Consider the following 23,302-nt stretch of genomic DNA (forward strand, 5'->3'; position numbering starts at 1 on the left):
TAATGTGGTGTATTACATTGACTGATTTTCATAGACTGAACTATGCTTGCACACCAGGAATATTAATACATTTCACTTGGTTTTGGTGTATAAGTCTTTTGATATGCTGTTGGATTCTATCTATAAGTATTCTGTTGAGAATTCTGGCATCTATGTTCACTAGAGATTGGTCTGTAATTTTCTTTCCTTGTAGTGCCTTTATCTGACTTTGGTATTAGGGTGATGTTGACTTAATAAAATGTGTTGGGTAATTTTCCCTCCTCTTCAATTTTTTGTAAGAGTTAAACAGGATTGTTGTTAATTCTTTTCAAAATGCTTGCTAGAATTCATCTGTGAAGTCATCTATCTGGTCCCGGACTTTTCTTTGCTGGGAGACTTTTGATGATGGATTCAATAATTTAAAAGTGATTGTTGGTGGAGAGAGGCAAGATGGTGGCTGCGTGAGCTTGCCTGGTAATGTCTCTGCAGGGGGCGGCTGGGCAGCGTTGAAGGCTCTTTGGGACCACGCTGTTTCGGGGATTTTTGCTGGTTGGAAGGTGTCTGGACGTCAATTCGGTGGGAAGGTAACAGAGAGGATACGTCTATAATATATAAACGGAGGTCCCAGCTGGGCTCGGGAAGTTCCCTCCTTGGGTGGGCGGAGCCGCGGTAGCGGGCGCTCCTGCAGCTCCGGAGCCGCGGCGGCCAGGGTTTTTGGTTTTTTTTTCCTTTTTCTGGAGGCTTTGCGGTGCTGAGAAATTCGCGGATACTGGGCTGGCTGGTGAGGGATTGTTGGGACAAGACTCCTTTGCAGATCGATTCGGGGAGACAGACGGTGCTTTGTTGTGAAGCGGGGACATTTTGGTCGCCGGACGGGGGGGTTTCGCTTCCGCCTGGAGCCCCATCCCCACAGGTCCGGCTGCCGATCTGCAACGGAATTGGATTTGGGGCAATAAGGGGACACAATTGGGAGACTGTTGTAGGGTGCAGTGAGGGAGGAGGACACGTCTGGAAGCTGATTGGGGAATATTTTCTGAAGTTTGGGATTTCAGATCTTAGAGTCTGTTTTCGGAGTTTCCAGCTGAAGCCCACCCCACCCGGTGGGGCTTGGGATCTGGGTCATTGAACTGGCCGTGGTGTAGAGGCGCCCTCAAGTGGCCGTTGCGTGGGAGCACAGGGAGGGAGCTGTCCAAAGGTTGAAACCCTGAGGAGTAGGTGAATTTCAGGGATCAGACATTCAATATAGAATTCGCGGATCTGGCTTCCCCCACGGGGCTGGCACCCAGCTACGGGGATCCCTGAGGGCTGTGTTGCACTGCGGGGCTCCTAAGCTTTCTGTGGACCAGATTTGAGGTTGCCAGGTCTGGGTCCCCTGGACTCTGGCGGTCCACACCCCAGACTCACACCTCTTGAGTCTTCAGTGTCTCAGACTTTCCACCCCTGAATCCATCACGCCCTGGGGTCTACCTGGGGAACATGAGTGCCCTGGACCTTAACGTTTGCATTTTATCTTTATTGGTTCATATTGTTTTGTTTTTATTTTCACTTTATCTTATTTTTTACTCTTTTTGACGCCCTGATTGCTAATATTGCATTATCCCCTAGTCTTTTCTCCTAGCGTGTCCCCCAAAGTCCTTTTTTTTTTTTTATATAGTTATTTGGGGGGTTTTTTTGGTTGTTGTTTTAGATAGTGTTGCAATTGTGACACGTGTATACCTGTATCTCTCTTCCCCCTATCTGTTCCCCACCGTTTGCCTATCCTCGTTTTCTTTCTTCCTTTCTTCTTGTCTTTCTTTTTTTCTTTATTATAACTAGTTTTTTTTTTCTTTTCTTTCTCGGTTTTCTCTTTCCCTCTTGTCCCTCATTTTCCACTTATTTTATTTTAATTCAAGTACACAATAGGTGCTACAGGGAACACCTCACATTTGCTGGGTTTTCCCATCCTCCACTGCCTCATTTCTGTGTGAACTGATTTAGGCTACCTACACTATCCCCCTTCCCCTACATCTTAATATCCACTATCATCTACTGTCTCTCCTATATTCCACCCCCTACCTCCCGTTCTTTGATCCACAAAGTGTCTAACTCTTAATTTCTAATACCTTTGTTCTGTTTTCTGTCTGTTATCCACTCTTGAAACTATTACCTTTCTTTTCTTTTTCCCTCTCTCATGAAAACAATAGCTTTGTAGTTCATACCATATTTCGCCCATATTCAGTCATCTACTTCATAAAAGGTACTCTACCTACAGCTATAACTCTATACAATCTACATAAATCTAACCTCCATCCTCCCAGATCTCATATTCTTGCTTTGTTAACATACATTACCAATACTACTTTACACTTTTCCCTTGCTTACACAATTGCCTTTTCCCAACACTAATACTTTCCTCTAAAGTGAACTTAACCAACAACAAGTAACTAGAATAAGAAGAAAAAAGTGAAAAAGAGAAGATATAACACCTATGCAAATATAACAACTAATTAACCTCCAAAAGCAGACAAAGAAGCTAAGGAACTGATTAAATTCGTCAAAATAAAGAGATGACCAGAAAGCAACAAAAATCTACAAACCAAACCAATAACCAGGAAAACATGACTGAATCCAATCAACAAACCAATAATCACGAAGGGGAGCAAAACTTGGCACAAGCAATGAAAGAACTCAGAACATTTATCACCGACAAATTTGATGCAGTAATGAAAGAGGTTAACAACATGAAGACATCACTTGGAGGGGAAATTGCAGACATACGCAAAAACATAACAGATATGATGGGAATGAACACCACATTTCAAGAAATCAAAAATACACTTGCAGCAAATATCAGCAGACTAGAAGAGACAGAGCAGAGAATTAGTGATGTGGAAGACAGTACATCAGAAATCAAACAGATAGTAGAAGGGGTCAATAAGAAGATAGAAAAAATCCAATTAGGATTTAGGGACCTGAATGACAATGCAAAACGCTCAAACATACGTATTATAGGCATTCCAGAAGGTGAAGAGAAGGGAAAGGGGTCAGAAGGAGTGTTGCAGGAAATAATGGCTGAAAACTTCCCAAACCTACTGAAAGAGACAGAGGTACATATCCAAGAAGCACAGCGCACTCCACAAGTCATAAACCCCAACAGGCCCACCCCAAGACATACACTTATCAAATTATCCAAGGCTCAAGACAAAGAGAAAATCCTAAAAGCAGCAAGAGAAAAGAAAACCATCACATACAAGGGAAGCTCAATTAGATTAAGTGCTGATTTCTCTTCTGAAACCATGGAGGCAAGAAGACAGTGGTATGATATAGTCAAGGTACTAAAGGAAAAAAACTTCCAACCAAGAATACTCTATCCAGCTAAACTAGCATTCAAACATGATGGAGAGTTCAAAATATTCACAGACAAACAGAAACTGAAAGAGTATACCAACAAGAAACCTCCCCTTCAAGAAATTCTAAAGGGAGTTCTGCAGGAAGAAAGGAAAAAACAGGAAAGGCAAAGTTGGAGGAGAGTATAAGACCAACAACAACAACAACAAAAAGACAAAAAAAAATAAACAAACAAAATATGACAAACACAAATCCAATCAAAATATGGCTAACACAAATAATTCCTTGATAGTAATAACACTGAATGTCAATGGATTAAACTCACCTATCAAAAGATTCAGACTGGGATATTGGATAAGGAAATATGACCCATCCATATGCTGTCTACAAGAAACACATCTTAGACCCAGAGACGCATGGAGATTGAAAGTGAATGGCTGGAAAACAATCATACAAGCTAACAATAACCAAAAAAAGGCAGGAGTAGCTATATTAATATCAGACAAAATAGACTTTAAATGTGAAACAATTGTGAGAGACAAAGAAGGATACTACATTTTAGTGAAAGGGAAAATCTGTCAAGAAGATCGAACAATCATAAATATCTATGCCCCTAACAAGGGTGCCTCTAAATACGTCAGGCAAACGCTGGAAAAACTAAGTGAAAGAATAGATACATCTACAATTATAGTGGGGGATTTTAATACACCACTATCAACTCTGGACAGAACATCTCAAAAGAGAATCACCAAAGAAACAAAACATCTGAATAGTATATTAGAGGAGCTCGATCTAATAGACATATATAGATCGCTACACCCAAACACAGCAGGATATACATTTTTCTCAAGCGCACATGGATCATTCTCCAAGATAGATCATATGCTAGGACACAAAGAAAGGCTGAACGAATTCAGAAAGATTGAAATCATACAAAACATTATCTCTGACCACAGTGGAGTCAAGCTGGAGATTTGCAAGGGACAGAAGCCCAGATTTCACACCACGATTTGGAAATTAAACAGCACACTCTTAGAAAAACAGTGGGTCAAAGAGGAAATCTCAAAAGAAATCAAAGACTACCTTGAAACAAATGATAATGATAACACAACATACCAAAATTTATGGGATGCAGCAAAAGCAGTACTGAGAGGGAAGTTTATAGCCATAAATTCATATATCAAAAAAGAAGAAAGAGCAAAAATTGAAGAACTAACTGCACATTTGAAGGAATTAGAAAAACAACAACAAAGTAACCCAACAGGAAGAAGAAGGAAGGAAATAACAAAGATAAGAGCAGAACTAAATGAAATAGAAAATAAGAAAGCACTTGAACAGATAAACAAGACCAAGAGCTGGTTTTTTGAGAAGATCAACAAAATTGACAAACCTTTAGCAACACTAACAAAGAAAAAAAGAGAGAAGATGCAAATACACAAAATAAGAAATGAGAAAGGCGATATCACCACTGACCCCACAGAAATAAAGACTATCATAAGAGGATATTTTGAAAAACTATATTCCAACAAAAATGACAATCTAGAGGAAATGGACAAATTCCTAGAAACACATAAGCAGCCCATATTGACGAAAGAAGAAATTGATGATCTTAACAAACCAATCACAAGCAGAGAGATAGAATCAGTTATCAAAAATCTCCCAACTAAGAAGAGCCCAGGGCCAGATGGCTTCACAGGTGAATTCTACAAAACATTCCGGAAAGAACTGACACCAATCTTGCTGAAACTATTCCAAAACATCGAAACAGAAAGAACATTACCCAACTCCTTCTATGATGCCAACATTACCCTAGTACCAAAGCCAAACAAAGACATCACAAGAAAGGAAAATTACAGACCAATTTCTCTAATGAACCTAGACGCAAAAATACTTAACAAAATACTTGCTAATCATATTCAACAACACATTAAACGTATTATACACCACAACCAAGTGGGATTCATCCCAGGTATGCAAGGATGGTTCAACATAAGAAAATCAATCAACGTAATACACCATATAAACAGAATGAAGGAAAAAAATCACATGATTATATCTATTGATGCAGAAAAAGCATTTGACAAAATACAGCACCCTTTCTTGATAAAAACACTCCAAAAGACTGGAATACAAGGGAATTTTTTGAACATGATAAAGAGTATATATGAAAAACCTAAAGCCAATATTGCTTACAATGGAGAAATCCTAGACTCCTTCCCCCTAAACTCAGGAACAAGACAAGGATGCCCACTGTCTCCGCTCCTATTCAACATTGTCTTAGAAGTACTTGCAGGAGCACTGAGGCAAGAACCAGAAATAAAAGGCATTCAAATTGGAAAGGAAGAAGTCAAAATTTCATTATTTGCAGATGACATGATCCTATACATAGAAAACCCTGAGAGATCTACAACGAAGATTCTAGAACTCATAAATGAGTTTAGTAAAGTCGCAGGGTATAAGATCAATGCGCAAAAATCAGTAGCATTTCTGTACACCAATAATGAGCAAGATCAGGAGGAAATCAAGAAACAAATACCATTCACAATAGTAAATAAAAAAATCAAATACTTAGGAATAAATTTAACTAAAGAGGTAAAGAACTTATACAACGAGAACTATACAAGATTGTTCAAGGAAATCAAAGAAGACCTAAATAAATGGAAGACTATTCCTTGTTCATGGATAGGAAGACTGAACATTATTAAGATGTCTATCCTACCAAAACTGATATACACATTCAATGCAATCCCAATAAAAATCAACGCAGCCTTCTTTAAGGAACTAGAAAAACTAACTATGAAATTTATTTGGAAAGGAAAGAGACCCCGAATAGCCAAAGACATACTGAAAAAGAAAAACGAAATTGGAGGAATCACACTACCTGACTTCAAAACATACTATAAAGCTACGGTGGTGAAAACAGCATGGTATTGGCATAAGGAAAGACACATAGACCAATGGAATCGAATTGAAAGCTCTGATATAGAACCTCACATATATAGCCACATAATATTTGATAAAGCCACCAAACCCTCTCAATTGGGAGACAGTGGCCTATTCAACAAATGGTGTCTGGAGAACTGCATAGCCATATGTAGAAAAATGAAAGAGGATTACCATCTCACACCTTATACAAAGATCAACTCAAGATGGATCAAAGACCTAAATATAAGAGCCAAGACCATAAAAACCTTAGAAAGCAGTGTAGGGAAACATCTACAGGACCTTGTAATAGGAAATGGATTTATGAATATCTCACCAAAAGCACGAGCAGCAAAAGAACTAATAGATAAATGGGACTTCCTCAAAATTAAAGCCTTCTGCACCTCAAAGGAGTTTGTCAAGAAAGTAAAAAGGGAGCCCAACAGTGGGAGAAAATATTTGGCAATCATATATCTGATAAGAAACTTATAACTTGCATATATAAAGAACTCCTATATCTTGAAAATAAAAAGATAAACAACCCATTTAAAAAATGGGAAAAAGACTTAAACAGACACTTCTCCGAAGAAGAAATACAAATGGCAAGAAAGCACATGAAAAAATGTTCCAAATCTCTAGCTATCAGGGAAATGCAAATCAAAACTACAATGAGATACCATCTTACACCCATAAGATTGGCAGCTATGAAAAAAACAGAAGAATACAAGTGCTGGAGAGGATGTGAAGGAAGGGAACACTCATCCACTGCTGGTGGGAATGCAGAAGGATCCAACCATTCTGAAGGACAGTGTGGCGGTTTCTCAAAAAACTAGCCATAGATTTGCCATATGACCCAGCAATACCACTGCTGGGTATATACCCAGCAGAACTGAAAACAAGGACACAAACTGATATATGTACACCAATGTTCATAGCAGCATTGTTCACTATTGCCATAAGTTGGAATCAACCCAAATGACCATCAACAGATGAGTGGATCAATAAAATGTGGTATATACACACAATGGAATACTACTCGGCTGTAAGAACAAACACACTACAAACACATGTGATAACATGGATGAATCTTGAGAACCTTATGTTGAGTGAAGCAACCCAGACATTGAAGGACAAATACTACATGACCTCAATGATATGAAATAAACAAGCTGCCCTAGATAGCAAGAGACTGAACGATAGGCTTACAGGAAATCGGAGGGTGGAGGAAGGATATGAGCCGATGTCTGCAGGGGTGGAATTTAAGACGAGATGGTGGTAAGTATGAACACAAAGAAGAGATAAAAGGGGGGCAAGGGGTTGCCTTTGGTTGGGGCTTTACGGGTTTGAGGGTGGCTGGGGAGGGACGGATGGGTAACGTTGCCCAAAAGTGGGGGGAGGGAGGGGTAGCATACGAACACAGGAGAGGGTCAGGAGGTGGTGGAGAGTAAATGCCGAGAAAATCATATCAAAATATAATAAAGAGGGTTGCCTGTTTAGAATGCTCGGGGGGGAGGGTCTGATGCAGGACGGGCTCCTGGGGAATGTCTAAATGCTCATTCTGCCAGAGTGGGTGACACCATGGGGTGCAATCCCAAGTAGTGAGAGTGGGGGTGGACCCACATCCTGGGGAGGACTAATGCCATCAAATAGAGGGAACTGTATCCCTCAAGAGAAAGGGTGGCTCCCAGGGCATTAGGGCAGTTGAGCAAGTTAGGCCCTGAACACTATTCCATCTATCTCTGGAAGTGGCTCCTCAGGAAACGGAGGTTGGCTGTCACTGTGGGCACCAAGGTGGAAGGGAAAATGGACGTTAAATGTGTGGAACCAAAGTAAATGGGGGGCAAGAGAGGAGTTTCTTGAGAGTACACAAGGATGGATATAAAACATGTAATATTACACCATAACATATAGGAGATGACAGACTGATAATGTAAATCATAATGTAAAACATAGGATAACTAAAAATGTAAAGAACTGTGTATCCTAAAGTACACACCATAATGTAAGCACAGATGTTACCTTGTTAGAAAGCTAATATCTCAGACTCTGTACATCACCTTAAGTAAATATGATATGAATAGGGCGTAAGAGTATCGCTGTGGAAGGGAAAAGGTTTTCTGGTGGATGTGTGGGAGTGCTGTATATTATATATATGCATTGCTGTGGTCTAGGACTCCTGTGAAGAAATGCTGAATAATTAGGGGGGGAAAAAAAAAAAAAAAAAAAAAAAGGATAGGATGTGGAATTTTTTCAAATCAACATTCTTTATCTAAGTTCTTTATCTAACTTTATCCAAGTTCTTTATCTATCCTTTAAACCCATTGCTATATGCCAATCCCTAGTAAGGGACCATGACATTATATTGGGCTTCAAATTACGGGGAGTTCTGGATCACAGAGTGTTTCAACAATGGCAATGGAGGGATACTGGTATGGGATATCAATGACAGGTGATATATGGCTGACAGGGAGCTGTACAGAACATATGTCCAGGGTGCATGGTAATGATTGGATATACTCATAGTGGCAACAATTAAAAACCACAGCAGGGGGGGTACTGGGTTCCTGGCCAGTGGTGCTCTGTCGTGGTCCCTAGGGGAGCAGCGACAGTCTCCCAGGTACAGCGGCGGGGACCGGGAGGGAGTGAGGGTTCAACAATGAGCCCCTGATGCCAATGACTATGCTTGTGAGCTGATAAACCTAAAATAAGAACAAGGCCTAGAGCAACATTGTGCCTGGGAATTTCCTCCTGTCAGCCTTCATGTTACTCAAATGTGGCCAGTCTCGAAGCCAAACTCAGCATGTAAATGCAATGCCTTCCCTCCAGCGTGGGACATGACACCCGGGGATGAGCCTCCCTGGCAACGAGGGACCACTATCAACTACCAACTGATGATGCAACTGGAAAATGACCTTATACGGAAGGTTCAATGCGGATCAGCAGAATATCCATGTATACATAAAATACCATGACTTTAAAATGCTGTTTGACCTAAAGTAAGGGGGAAATGGAAAGGAGAAATGAGTTTATATGGCTACGAGTTTCTAAAAAAGAGTCTAGAGGCTGGCAGAAGGATTGCCCTCATGCACAACTGAGCAGAGTCAGAGAGACAGATAAAGCAGATACAACCCCCAGATATTGGTTCCTTTGAAGGCTAAAGAGACCCATGAGAGTTATGGTCATGGCCGATGGGGTTAACTACCAGGGCAGATGGCCCCTCTTTGGAAATGGTGTTTATGTGTGATGAATCTGGACTCAGATGGGACCTCCCTTCATAAGACTTTCATGCTAATGTGCTGGAGGTGCAGTTAATGTTGGGGTTTAAGATATATTTAGGGGATTTGAATCTCTGGACTGACAAAGTGATAGCCAGGTCCTGAGCCTCAACAGACTCCAGCACCTACAATCTGATTTATTGGACTTACCACACTCAGCTAAGATGGAGTTGAAGAAGGACAACCACCACACCATGGAGCCTAGAGTGATTACAACTGAAAGTGGGAGGATTGCATCCAGCATCCAGGTGGAATCTGAGCCTCCTCTTGACATAGAGGTGCAATGGACACAACTAATCCAATGTCCACATAGAAGAGGTGGCATTGGAGTGGGAAAAGTGGACATGGTGGACGATGGGTATAGGGAAAGGCAGGAAGAGATGAGAGGTGGAGGCGTCTTTGGGACATGGAGCTGCCCTGGATGGTGCCTCAGAGGTAATCACCGGACATTGTAAATCCTCACAGGGCCCACTGGATGGAATGGAGGAGAGTATGGGCCATGATGTGGACCACTGTCTATGAGGTGCAGAGGTGCCCAAAGATGTACTTACCAAATCCAATGGATGTGTCATGATGATGGGAACGAGTGTTGTTGGGGGGGGAGAGGGGGGGGTGGGGGGGGTGGGGTTGAATGGGACCTCACATATATATATTTTTTTAATGTAATATTATTACAAAGTCAATAAAAAAAAAGTGATTGTTTTATTAAGTTCTTGTATTTCTTGTAGTGTCAGTATAGGTTGTTTGTACATTTCTAGGAATTTTCCATTTCATTTAGGCTGTCTATTTGTTGGCATACAGGTTCTTATAATATCTTTTTTTTTTTTTTAATTTGTTAACTGATTTAAGTAACAAGGCAATAGGCACATTTATAAATGATGAACAAAATTTAGGTTGTCTTAGAAGGAATAAGCAACAAATTAAGATTTTAAAGTATAAATAAAATAAGAGAAAGTTATGTTTTCCCTACTTTTGTTACAAATTTGCCAAGCTTTTAAAGAGCTGAGGAAATTTGGATATGTTAGAATTAAAAAGAATCAAGAATAACTGGGGCAGAAATTCAAGAATACACCATAACACAATGCTAAAGCTTTTGCTGTTTCAACATTTCGAATGGAACAGTTAATGAAGATAAATTCTAATATTACCACTGTAGGATAGAGTGGATCTGATGACTGTACTTGACTGTTCCTTGGGTGCTGGGTAAACCCAACAGGATTTCAAGAATGCACTGTAGGATGCTGGATATTGCTTGAAGGTTGTTCAGATAATTCTACTTTGTGGCTTTTCTTCGATCCATCCAATCTGCTACTTCTCTCCATGGCAATCAGGTCTCGAATTTTTTGCAGCTGCTCCACTGAAGATTTTTTAGGAAAGATAAGATGTGTTTCTCCTTCTTCAAATCCCATTTCAAATAAACATTCAACAGCTCCTCTGACAGACAACAGTCTAGTAGAAAAAGTTGTGTTTCCAATCCGGATGGATCTATATTTTTCATCATTAGGGTTTCTGAGGATGTTGTTGGCATAGGTGAGCAGCAGCTTGGAGGCTTCCAGAAACGTCTCCGGGGCATTCTGGCGGAGCTCAGCTACCTCCGGGGTGGATGCTGAGCCCGCGCTGCTCTCCAGCGCCACCGCCTTCATGCTTGAGTGCGCAGGCGCCAGGGCGCGTGGCCGCCTCCGTAGTCGCTAGGGCGGGGTCTATAATATCCTCTTATGATTCTTTTTATTTCTGTGGGGTCAAGTTGTAACTTCCCCCTTTTAATTTCCGATTATATCTATTTGTACCTTCTTTTTATCTTTGTTAGTCTAGTGAGGGGTTTGTCAATTTTTTTGATCTTCTCAAAGAACCAGCTTTTGTTGATTTTCTCTATTGTTACTTGTTCTCAATTTCATTTATTTCTGCTCTAATTTTTATTTATTTCCTCCTGCTTGCTTTGGGGTTGGTTTGCTGTTCTTTTTCTAGTTTCTCTAATTGTCAGTTAAATTTTTGAGTTTAGCTCTTTCTTCTCTCTTAATATAGGCGTTTAGGGCTGTAAATTTCCCTCTCAAGACTGCCTTTGCTATATCCTGTACTTTTTGATAAGCTGTGTGTTCGTTTTCATTTGTCTCTATTAGTTACTGATTTCACTTGCAATTTCTTCTTTGACCCACTTATTATTTAGGAGTGTGCTGGTCTGCCTCTGCACATTTGTGAATTTACTTTTTTCCTATTATTGAATTCCAGTTACATTCTAGTATGAGCTGAGAAGTTTTTTGTATAATTTCAACCTTTTTATTTTTACTGAGAGCTGCACTGTGTCCTAACATGTGGTCTATCCTGGAGAAAGATCCATGGGCAATTGAGAAGAATGTATAACCTGTGGAGTTTACATGCAGCATTCTGTGTACGTCTGTTAGCTCTAACTTGTTTCTCATATTGTTCAAATTCTCTGTTTCCTTGTTGATCTTCTGTCTAGTTGTTCTATCTAATGATGTGAGTGGGATGTTGAAGCCTCAAATGATTATTGCCGAGGTGTCTATTTCTCTCTTCAGTTTTGCCAAAGTTTATCTAATGTATTTTGGGGTAACCTGGTTAGGTGCACAGATATTTCTGACTGCTATATCTTCCTAGTGGATTGTCCCTTTTATTAATATATAATAATATATTAAATATAATTATCTAATATTAGATACAGATAATATTAGATACAGATATTCTGTATGTCTTATAATATTTTCATATTTAAAGTCTGTTTTGTCTGATATTAGTATAGCTACCCTTGCTCTTTTTTGGTTACTATTTTCATGGAGTATCTTATTCCAACCTTTCACTTTCAACCCAGTTTGTATCCCTGGGTCTAAGGTGAGTTTCTTGTAAGCAGCATATGGATGGCTCATGTTTTCATTCTGTCAGGCTGTAGCTTTTGATTGGGGAGTTCAATATATTCACACTGAATGATATTACTGTAAATGCACTATTTACTTCCTCCATTTTATTCTTTGGTTTTCATATGTAAATATCTTATTTTTGTCTGTCTTTCACTCTTTTGGTTATCCTTTCTCTATTTCTTCTATACCTCCTCCAGGCCTCTCTCTCCTGACTTTTTATTTCAGGTTCTAAAGCTTCCATTAATATTTCCTGCAAAGGTGGATCTTTTTTGCAAACTCTCTCAGTTTCTGTTTGTGAACATTTTACACTCACCTTCATATTTGAAGGACAATTTTGCTGGATACAGAATTCTCGGCTGGAGTTTTCCTCTGTCAATATCCTAATTGTATCATACCACTGTCTTGTTTCCATGGTTTCTGAAGAGAAATCTGTGCTAAGTCTTACTGGGTGTATCCTGTATGTGATGGTTTGCTTCTTCTAGTTGCTCTCAGAATTTTCTCTTTATAGCTGACATTTTTTATTCTGAGTAGTATGTGTCTTGGAGTAGGTCTATTTGGATTTATTCTGATTAGGGTACGGTACGCTTCTTGGACATATATTTTGTACGAGGGGAAATTTTTAGCTGTTATTTCCTCAAATACTCTTTCTGCCCCTTTTCCCTTCTCTTCTCCTTCTGGAACTCCCACGAAACGTATGTTTTTGTGTTTTGTCATTCAATTCTCTGAGCCCCTGCTCAGATTTTTCCATTCTTTACCCTTTCTGTTATTTTCTCTTCAATTTCAGGTGTTCTGTCTTCAGTATCACTTATTCTTTCTTCTATCATTTTGAGTTTGTTATTGTATGCCTCTAATGTGGTTTTGATCTCACCTATTGTGTCTTCCATTCCCATGAGCTGTTACTTTTCTGTTCATGATTTCAAATTGTTCTTTGCATTTGCTCAATGTCTTCTTGATGTCATTTATCTCTGTAGCCATATTGTCTTTCAACTTATTAACTTGATTTTGAAAATTTGTGTGCATCTTGCTAATTAGTTCTCTCAAATCCTGTGTCTCTTCTGGGGCTTTGGTGTATTTCTTTTCTTGGGCAATGTCTTCCATTTTCTTAGTATGGCTCATAATTTTTTGCTAATGGCTATGCATCTGATTATGATAGTTTACTCAGATGCTCAATTTCTTTCTCATTCATAGGGATTTAGTGGTGGTAGGCTGTGTGTTACCACTGATATTTGATTCTTGGCTTAACCTGGATTGTGAGGATTGTCCCTGCTAGTTGTTCAAATCTGGGCTCTGGACCCAGTAACTGGTTGCAGACCTGCTTCCTAGGTCCTTGGGGAGGGAAGCTATAAAGGTCGAAAAAAGCCTCTTAATTTTAATTTTCTCACATACACTTCCTTGGTCTGCCAGCAGATGGCACTCTTTGGCAGCTAACAGTTCACATCTTCCTAAATGTCTTTCATAATGAAAATTAGTCCAATGGAGATTGCTAGGGCACAGAGTTGTACAAACCTCCAAATTAAACTTCTCCATTTTTGTACAGATATTAAAATGTGTAAATGTGTCCAAGCTTAGATGTCATTGTTTTGCGCTGTTTGCTTTTTTAAAAATCAGAGTTGTGCTTCTCTGGTAACAAAACGTGTACAGCACATATGTGATGCAATTTCAATTAAGCTCAGAAGAATCTTCTTGATGGATACTGTTGTCACTGTATATTTGGCAGCTAAGTAATAAATAAGCATTTAACACATGGTATTGTAATTTTAGCCTTTACTACGTTTTGCAACATACTGACTTTTATATTTATGAAGATCTATAATAATTATAGCTAACATACACTGCATCCTTCCCACATGCCTGGTATTTTATAAGTTTTTTATTTATTCCACCTAATAATCCTGTGAGGTAAGTGACATCATAGAAATTGGAGGCTTAGATTTAATTTGCTTAAGGTCATATTACAGTTAGCAATTTAGAGATAAAGAATTCTAAACTAATGTCTCAGACTGTCTGACTCCAGTACATGTAGTGATTCAACTTGGAAAGAAAAATCACCTACTATTTCTTATCTATTTTTCTGGATCAGTGTAAACAAAGGCATCATAAGTCTGCACAATAACTTGTTAAAATTTTACCATTTGTGAGTACTTATCTGTGTGAATTAGAATTTTCTTGATATTATGGCACTAAAATGATATTAGTCAGATGCTGAGGTACTGGATTCTACAATGGCCATCTAGAATATATTGTTTTCAAATGTTTGGTTAAAGTATCTCAAATTGTTTTCCTTAACTAACTTTATATTAGAAAGTTTTACCATTCAATTCACAAATTAAATATGTAATTATGAAAATGTCCCTTTCAAATACAGGGAGATTCATAAAGCTTAAAAATAACATTTTTTAAAAGAACCTTTATTTTTCCTCCTTCCCTTCCCCCTGCCCTGCTGTTTTTGCTGTCTGTGTCCATTTGCTGTGTGATCTTCTGTATCTATTTCTTTTTGCCTTCTCTTTCTCACTTTTTCTCCTCTAGGATTCACCAGGATTTGATCCTGGGGACCTCTGATGTGGACAGAGGTTCCCTGTCAGCTGCACAACCTCAGTTCCAAGTTTCTACTGTGCTTCACCTTGACTCTCCCCTTCATCTCTCTTTTGTGGCATTATCATCTTCCTGCATGACTCACTTGCGTGGGCACTGGATCACCACACGGGCATTTGGCTTGCCAAGCGGGCACTGGCTCACCGTGCAGGCATACTCTCTCTTCTTTTTCACCAGGAGACTCCAGGGATTGAACCTGGATCCTCTCATATGGTAGGCGGAAGTCCTATCACTTGAGTCACATCCACTTTCCCTCTTAACTTTTTAAAAAACCAGAACCATAAATTTCCACTGACAACTAGTTTAATGTTCTTAGTCCAAATTGTGAACCTGCACTCTCACTCCCAAAGCTAAATGAGGGTTTAAGATGCTGATTTAGTCAAGACCCAGGATGATTAGCTGACTGCCAGGTTCAAAGAGACCATAAGGAAGAATACTACACTGACAAGAAAAATTGACAGTTTTGTATGTCTTAGAGTCAACAACCATGAAACTATTCAAAATATGGGCAGCACAATGAAATGTTATACAAATTTAATCAATATTCTATAATGATCTATATACTTGCCTTAATTTTAGTCATGATTTTACAAAAAGGCAATAACATTTATTTTACCAGTACCCAATTAACTGGGATTCTAAGTTAAACAACGTATGTACTGAATTTAATGTAGGCTATTTTAGGATACACTACAGACACAGGTCAATTTAGTGTGCTTGATAATGATGACAAGAGGTCTACTTATTGAAAGGCTACTAAGTTCCAGAAACCATAGCATTTTCAAAACACCACCGCAAGATGGGTACACTGGCTCCATTTTATAGATGAATACATTTGGAAGAGACTGTATAACTTATCCAAGGTCCTAGACCTAGAAGGGGAAGATACAGGATTTAAAGTAAAGTCTACCTAGATTCTAAAGCTGAGTTTTACTAAAGAGTTATAACATGGTACAACAAATACTTGCTTCAGAATGAAAACCATGAGGCATTAGAAGATGCTCAAAGGAAGTTTAAGGAAGTGACGATTTCCTGCCAATAAATGAAAGAATTATGAATTCATTTTATGGTAATTTATTACTAGATAATAAAACTAAAGAAAGTGGGAAGGACACATTTGTGGGTGCTACTAACATTAAAGACATTGATTCAACAAAATCCCTGAAATAATAACTTAAATATAAAATTTAACTGTACAAAAACTCCTTAAAAGAAGAAGCAGTACCTATTTAATTTTTTATCATCTATACTGGGATGTTTCCTGCACACTTAGTGTATTCCAGGGGTTCCTAACCGGGGTCAGTGAGCTTTAATTGAAATTCAAAAAAACATTATTCTTGTGGGGATGTGTTGGTGCAGGTGTGATATATTTATTAAATGTAGTGTAGACTTAGTAAGGGGTTCGTGGTTTTTACCTGACTGGCAAAGGGTTCCATGGAACAAAAAAAGGAACGCTTGGTCTGTAGACTTGAACAGAGCTAAAAACAATCTAAAAAGGTCTCTCTTCGGACAAAAAGAGATCTCAAAAAGTAAATGCATTTAAATGTATTGCCTTATACTCCTTAGGATTTTTTTTGTTGTTGTTGTTATTTTTAAACCATCATTTCATTTTCTTCTTAACTGTATTTGGTTATTTTGTTTGCTTCATTTTTGAAGAAGTTTTGGGTCACAGACAGGTTACAACTGTGGCAGAATCATTACTGTGGATTGTCAGTGATGGGGGATGCACACGAGGAGGTTCACCTGGGGCATGGCTATAAGGTTTATGAAAGAGTTCCAGTGTTCATGGGGCACTGTCACAGTGGGTGGAGATTCACACAATAACTGAAAGGATATCAAATTCCCATCCTGGGAGCTCTGTCACATTATCTAATGGGATAGGCAAGGACCCTCTGAGTACAGGGTGAGTGACTAGTGAAGGAGGATGGATGGGCCCTTGATATTGATGACTGTGCTTATGAACCTTTAGTTTTTTTTTACTCATATACTTTAAAGCTTGTTGTTTAGCTTCTATGCCCATAGGAATTTAGGGATATTAAGGCAGAAATGTGGATGGAGAGGTGCTATAGGTAGGCATACAAGCAGTAGTACACAATGACAGATAAACTACATGGCAAGTAAGAAATTCCCCAAACTCAATTTTGAGGCTAGTTATAAGGGCAACCCCCTAATGTCAACTACAGGTATTACAGTACATTTAACAGCACAGTATGAATCAAATTCATAATCACAACTCTTATTCATCAAGAAAAGATCCCATTATGTAATATAATCTATTTTAGGAAGACAGAAAAGCATGCCATGTATTTTTAAATGAATTTCATAAAAAGGTGGATTTTTTAGAAGTTTTTATGCACAAAGGTACAACTCTTAAGCTATATTATAAATTTAGCAATGGCGAACAACAGATTCTCGAGGTACCAGAAAACTGTGGTTTTACATTACTTTGCATATTTGCTTTGCAGCAAATATGAAAGAGGATGGCTATACCATAAAAGTAGTAAAATACAATTTATATGAGACCCAGGAGACTTTTTATTTAACAAATGAGATATAAAATTATAACAACCAAAAGGAACAGTATATCATTAATAAAAATTCCAGAAGTAGAAAAGCTCTTCAATTCCCAAGTAATTATCTCTAAATGCAAAAACCTTATTTAATAAATCACTTTGATTTTCTAAGTCTAAAAAATGTACCTTGAGAAAAATTCATTTTACACAAGTTAACATAAATATGTCAAAAGCAAAAGCACTATATGTGATATAAAATTATCAGCAAATTACAGGAAAATAATTTAGTTTTAACCTCACAGAAAAATAGAATTAAAAGATCATAGAGAAAATTTTTGATATAATTGGAAAGTATAGCATAAATTAATTTTAGAATGAGAATGTGATAAATACTTGTGAATATGTATTATTTCTTAATTTAGCCACTGTGGAAAACAGTTCCATGGTTCATCAAAAAGTCAGAATTATCACTTCTAGGCATATATCAAAAGAATTGAAACCAAGGACTTGAACAAACATTTGCACACCAATCTCCACAGTGGCATTATTCACAGTTGCCAAAGATAGAAGCAACCCGAGTGTCTATCAACTGATGCATGGATAAGCAAAACATGGTATATACATACACTCAATGGTATATTATTCAGCTGTAGGAAGGGCTGAAGTTCTGATATAAGTAGAAACATGGATGAACCTTAAAGAGATCATGTTGAGTGAAATAAGCCAGATGCTAAAGGACAAACACTGTATGATCTCACTGATATGAAATAAGTGGAAAAAGCAAATTGTAGTCAGAAATTAGAACACAGGTCACCAGGGGCTACAGTGGAGATAAAGAATGGGAAGTTAATGTTTAATGGGTAAAGAATTCCTGTTTGAGGGGATAAAAAAGTTTTAGTAATGATGACGGGGATGGCAGCACAGTAACGTGACTGTTATTAAAACCACTGAATTTAAAGGGGAAATTTTAGGGTGAATATGTTATTAGACTGAAAATGAAACACCATAGGACCATCTAACACAAACAGTGAACCCTAACAGAAACCATCAGGAGTACAGTTAATAGTATCATTTTAATAATATTGTTTCATCAATTGTTAACAAAGGTACCACACTAATTCAAAATTACATGTGTGATAGTATATGGGAACTCTATTTTCTTCAGGATTTTCTGTAAATCTACAATATCTCTAATAAAAAAAAATTAAAAAATAGTTAAAATGCAAGTTTTATATTATATATATATATATATGTTACCATAATAAAAAAAGAGAAGAAAATTATTTTATAGTTTTTTTCATCACATATTTTCTACCAATCCAAAATGAGGGCTCTTTTACTTTTGAAGCATAAATATTTCTTAGAATGAATTATCAATATATTATTTTAAGGAAAAGGATAAAAACATTATTAAATGTACAATTACCTGGGCAGTATTCTGTCAGGGAGTTTGTGTGCTGGAATAGCAACAGGTAACTTTTGCATTTGTCTTGCATAATCAAAAAGCCCTGGTAAATTATGGGAATAAAGCTGAGAAGCTTTACCTGCAGAGAAAATTAAATATGATATAAAAGCTAATAATACAAATAGGTACAACTGTAAGGTATTTAAAAGCTAATGACTTACCAGATATTGATAGCAAGCAATTATTCATTACATACAACCATGTACATCTTCGGGGAAATAGCTGATTAAAAAAATGTACAAAGTTTATAATGAGAAATACACAATAGTAAACATATATATTGCCCATGTAAGCAAATTAACAGGCCAGTTATTACAGAAGAAATAACTTATTTTTTATAGAAATTCATTTTACGTAGCATTTAAAACTATATGATATACATTCATTTATCTGGGAGAAAGATAAATTATTATCTAACTCTAAAGATGAGAAGGGGACTAGGAAATCTGAAACTGTGCAGGGAAAAATCTAACTTTTTCAAATAATGTATATTCTTTTATTTTGGATCTGGGTTAAGTAATTAGTCACGCTTAGCTCTAAGACTCTCCTATGTACTCCTAAAAAATGAACTTATACAGGCATCTGGACATGAAGGACTTCTAGAATCCAAAAGATACAAGAAAAGGATCAAGTAGAGTAGAACGCAGGATGCGAAGACTCTAGGTATGTGGTAAAGGGTGGAAATAATGAGATGAAAATATATAAATCATAAAAGGTGTTTGTGTGTTTGTGTGTGTGTGTGTGTGTGTGTGTGTATGGAATATGAAATCTAATACATAAGAATTGAGAGACACCCCTGGAAACTTCACAGTGGTTAGTAGTCCGGGCAAAGAAAAGTGAATTTCATAGAATACAGTCCATATATTTTGAAGGAAAAAAATAACTACTCTTATATTATGATATTTCATCATGAGTAGCAGTGGTTCTCGAAATGATCCCCTGACCAGCTCTTCTTAGAAACAAGTCTTGTTGTTGGATTTGCTCTGGCAATTCCTACAAGGTTACTCCAAAATAGATTGAGATGAGAACAGGGTTATGAGAGAAGAGATGAATGATGCAACGTAGCAAGATCTCTGGGGACATTACTTTATTATAGCCCAAAGTCACCCTGATTGCCCTGAATAATTAAGAGAGAAAAGGTAAATTAAGTTCTGCTAATAAAAGAAGGGCAAAAAAGTAATACATTGGAATACGATTTAAATAAACAGTTACTTAAATAAAATCTGATTGTTTCATTTATTTGGAAAATAAGCTCACATAAAACTCATTATTTCTCTAAACAAGGAAAATGTGGCTTTGCCATATAGTTTTTAATTTGGAAAATATGCCAGTATTGTGCCTCAGACTGAATGGACATCAATACACATTTCCTACTTTATGCTTTTCAATAAAAATACAAGACAGAATTGGTAATCTACTGGATACATTGATAAAATTAGGTAGAGGAAGAGGCAACAACTTATACCAGACCACATAGCCATATACGTCACCAAGTAGCAAGAAATGGATTTTTTAAATTCAGTGTTGAATTAGGTTTACTTTCCTACAAATACACACTTTAAAGTATTTCTCTATTATCAAATCCATGGCTTATTATGAGACTATTTATTTGTAAATATAAGTGGGTTTTGTTTAATATAAGCATATGTAAAGTGCTACTAGTACAAGACTAATTCCTTTCATATTATCAACATAGGGACAATAGAAAGTTATTTATGCAAAATTTCATTGATGTGTTAGATTTTACTGCTGATCATCATTTTAAACATTAAAACTTTAAAGCTTTTACAGATTTCTAATGTCTACTTCCTCTAAGAACAATGGGTTTAACAAAATAACATAATAGTTAACAAGGGTAGGTTCCCACGTGTAACTGCCTAGATTGAGCTATCTGCTTTCCCAATTACTAAGGGTGAGAGTGGTTGATTTACTTAATCTCTGTGTCCCACTGTTCTTACCTGTAAACTGGAGCACCTATGCCTCATACAGTTGTGGTGATTAATTGAGGTAATTGTTGTAAAGTACTTAGAAGTTTCTGGTGTACATTGAGCACTCAATAAATATTAGTTAAATAATGAAAGCAGGTAAAAAAATTAAAATCAGAACTCTGCTTTGTGTCATTTTCTCAACTTTCAATATCTTCCTCTAAGTGGACTCATGGCACCCAAGTTTCCCTAGAGTACAGAGAAACCCAAACTAATAATCAAATTCACAGTAAGATTTAAAACATTCCAGTTATGTCCTCCCATGGCCCACTGGATGGAACGTGGGAGAGTGTGGGCTATGGTGTGGACCACAGGCCATGGGGTGCAGCGATGCCCAGAGATGTACTCACCAGATGCAATGGATGTGTCATGATGATGAGGGAGAGTGTTACTGTGGGGGGGGAGTGGTGGGATGGGGGCAGTGGAGGTGAATGGGGACCTCATATTTTTTGAATGTAATATTTTAAAAAAAATGAATTAAAAAAAAAAAATTCCGGATCTCACATATACTCATTCTCTACTCTTGCAGGCTTCCTCTAAGAGGAAAGAATGATTCACTTTGCAGGGCAATGTCTAACCAAGAAAATATTTACTCTAATAGTGTAATTTCAAATGCTGAGGCACCTAAGAAGGGGAGCTTCTATTGAAGGTAGTGCTGGGTGGGGTTGATGGGTGCCTTCACTCTAGTCCCTTAAATAATAGGTGGATAAATGCTTATTCTATCTATGCATGAGGTTGGTTCTGTTCCTACAATTAATATTGTTAGCGATAATATGATTTTAGAGATCCCATTATATCCAAGAAAAATACTATCACTTTTAAGTTACTTATTTAATAATTATTATAAAGAAGAAGATTCTTTTTTCCTAATTTTCTCTTATACTTAAGCATTTTTCAGTCTTTTCATTGCCTAGCACTTCCTGGTTTAAAAAAAAAAAAGATTTATAGGGGAGCGGGTGTAGCTCATTGCTTGAGTGCCTGCTTCGCATGTACGAGGTCCCAGGTTCAATTCCCAGTACCTCCTTAAAAAAGAAAAAAAGTTAGTCTATCATAAAGTCTAGATTCTTGTTAGAAAATCTGATAAAGTTGTTTTGAGAAAAGATGGAAATGCTTGGTTATAAAGAAATTATCATTACTTATGGATTTTCCTCTCCATTGAATTTATAAATAACAAATATTGATAATGGAGAATTGGCTACACATCCCACAGACACCAAAAACTCAACATGATCATTTGAAGGATGCATTATCACATCCTTCAAACCAGCTTCTGTACACTGCACTCTGTCTAGAGGTACTGTCATTCACGAAGTCACTGAAATTGAAAACCTAGAGGTCAACCGAGACCTCTCTTTAACCTCTATGTTGAAATGGTTGTTCAATCTGGTGAATTCTAGCTCTTTAATCTTTCTTTAGGGCCAGTGATCTCAACAGGAGCTCCACAGCTGGCAGAGGCAGTATGGTGAAGTGGTTAAGGGAATGCAGTCAGCTTGCCTGAGTTCATCCCAGCTTAGCCACTTACTAGCTGTGGGATCTTTGGCAAGTTACTAATCCTTTCTGTGCCTCTAACTCTTAATCTGTAAAATGAGAATATCTACCTCTGAGGGCTGAAGATTTATAAGTTAATATATGTAAAAAGCATTTAAGAACAGTGCCTGTCACATGGTAAGCTTTATAAAGGAATTAGCTATTATTAACAGCAGCGGCAGCAGAATCATTTTTGTAGGTTGTTTAGTATTCTTGACCTCTAGGCACTAAATATCAAAAGCTTTCCCCAGGCACTGTGACAATAAAAAATATCTCCATATAAGAACCCCATTTTTTCCGTTTATCTTCTCTACCTCTGTTTCCACATAACACTTCTTCACCTTCTGACCATAGCCACTAGTAGCTCTCACCGTCCTACAGATATTTCTAAAAAATGGATCTGATTATCCAAAGCTCTGGGTTTGACATCTGCCTACCCACCTAGCTCCTTTTATTGTCACTATTCTATACTCAGTCAAATTGTCCTTTTATGGTTCTCCATACTTGCCATGCTGTTGCACAACTCCATGTGTTCATATATATCCTCTTTCTGACTGTCTGGCAAACTCACCATATTTAAGCCTCCTCTGAATTGCCCCTTCTTCTTGTCTCTCCACAGGAGGTGTTGGTGTTTCCTGCCTGTGCCCTGTACCTGGTACTCATTCCTAGTGTGGCATCTGCTCTGTTGTAGTTACTGGTTTATACTGTAAACTCTACTATATATAGGTTTCCCCTATTTGATTCTGAGCTTTTTAAGGGAAAGGATTAGTTCTATGAATCTATCTTCAGTAAGTGATATATCGAACTGAAACTTATTTCTCATTTATTGTCTACTTATAACTTGAAA

The 23,302-nt window shown here is 37.6% G+C and overlaps 1 protein-coding gene across 5 annotated transcripts in view; it reads right to left on the minus strand.

Annotated features, from left to right (window-relative positions):
* Positions 1-23,302, minus strand: part of MAP4K3 (mitogen-activated protein kinase kinase kinase kinase 3) — a 251,566-nt gene that overhangs the window by 34,203 nt on the left and 194,061 nt on the right. For all 5 annotated transcript variants that reach the window (XM_058278442.2, XM_058278440.2, XM_058278443.2 and 2 more), the window contains 2 exons: positions 19,105-19,165; positions 18,905-19,022 (listed from right to left, as the gene is read on the minus strand). In XM_058278442.2, coding sequence (XP_058134425.1) covers positions 18,905-19,022; positions 19,105-19,165 — 179 coding nt within the window. The remainder of the gene's footprint in view (positions 1-18,904; positions 19,023-19,104; positions 19,166-23,302) is intronic.

This window comes from Dasypus novemcinctus, chromosome 17, assembly GCF_030445035.2.
Source record: "Dasypus novemcinctus isolate mDasNov1 chromosome 17, mDasNov1.1.hap2, whole genome shotgun sequence".
Lineage (NCBI taxonomy): Eukaryota > Metazoa > Chordata > Mammalia > Cingulata > Dasypodidae > Dasypus > Dasypus novemcinctus.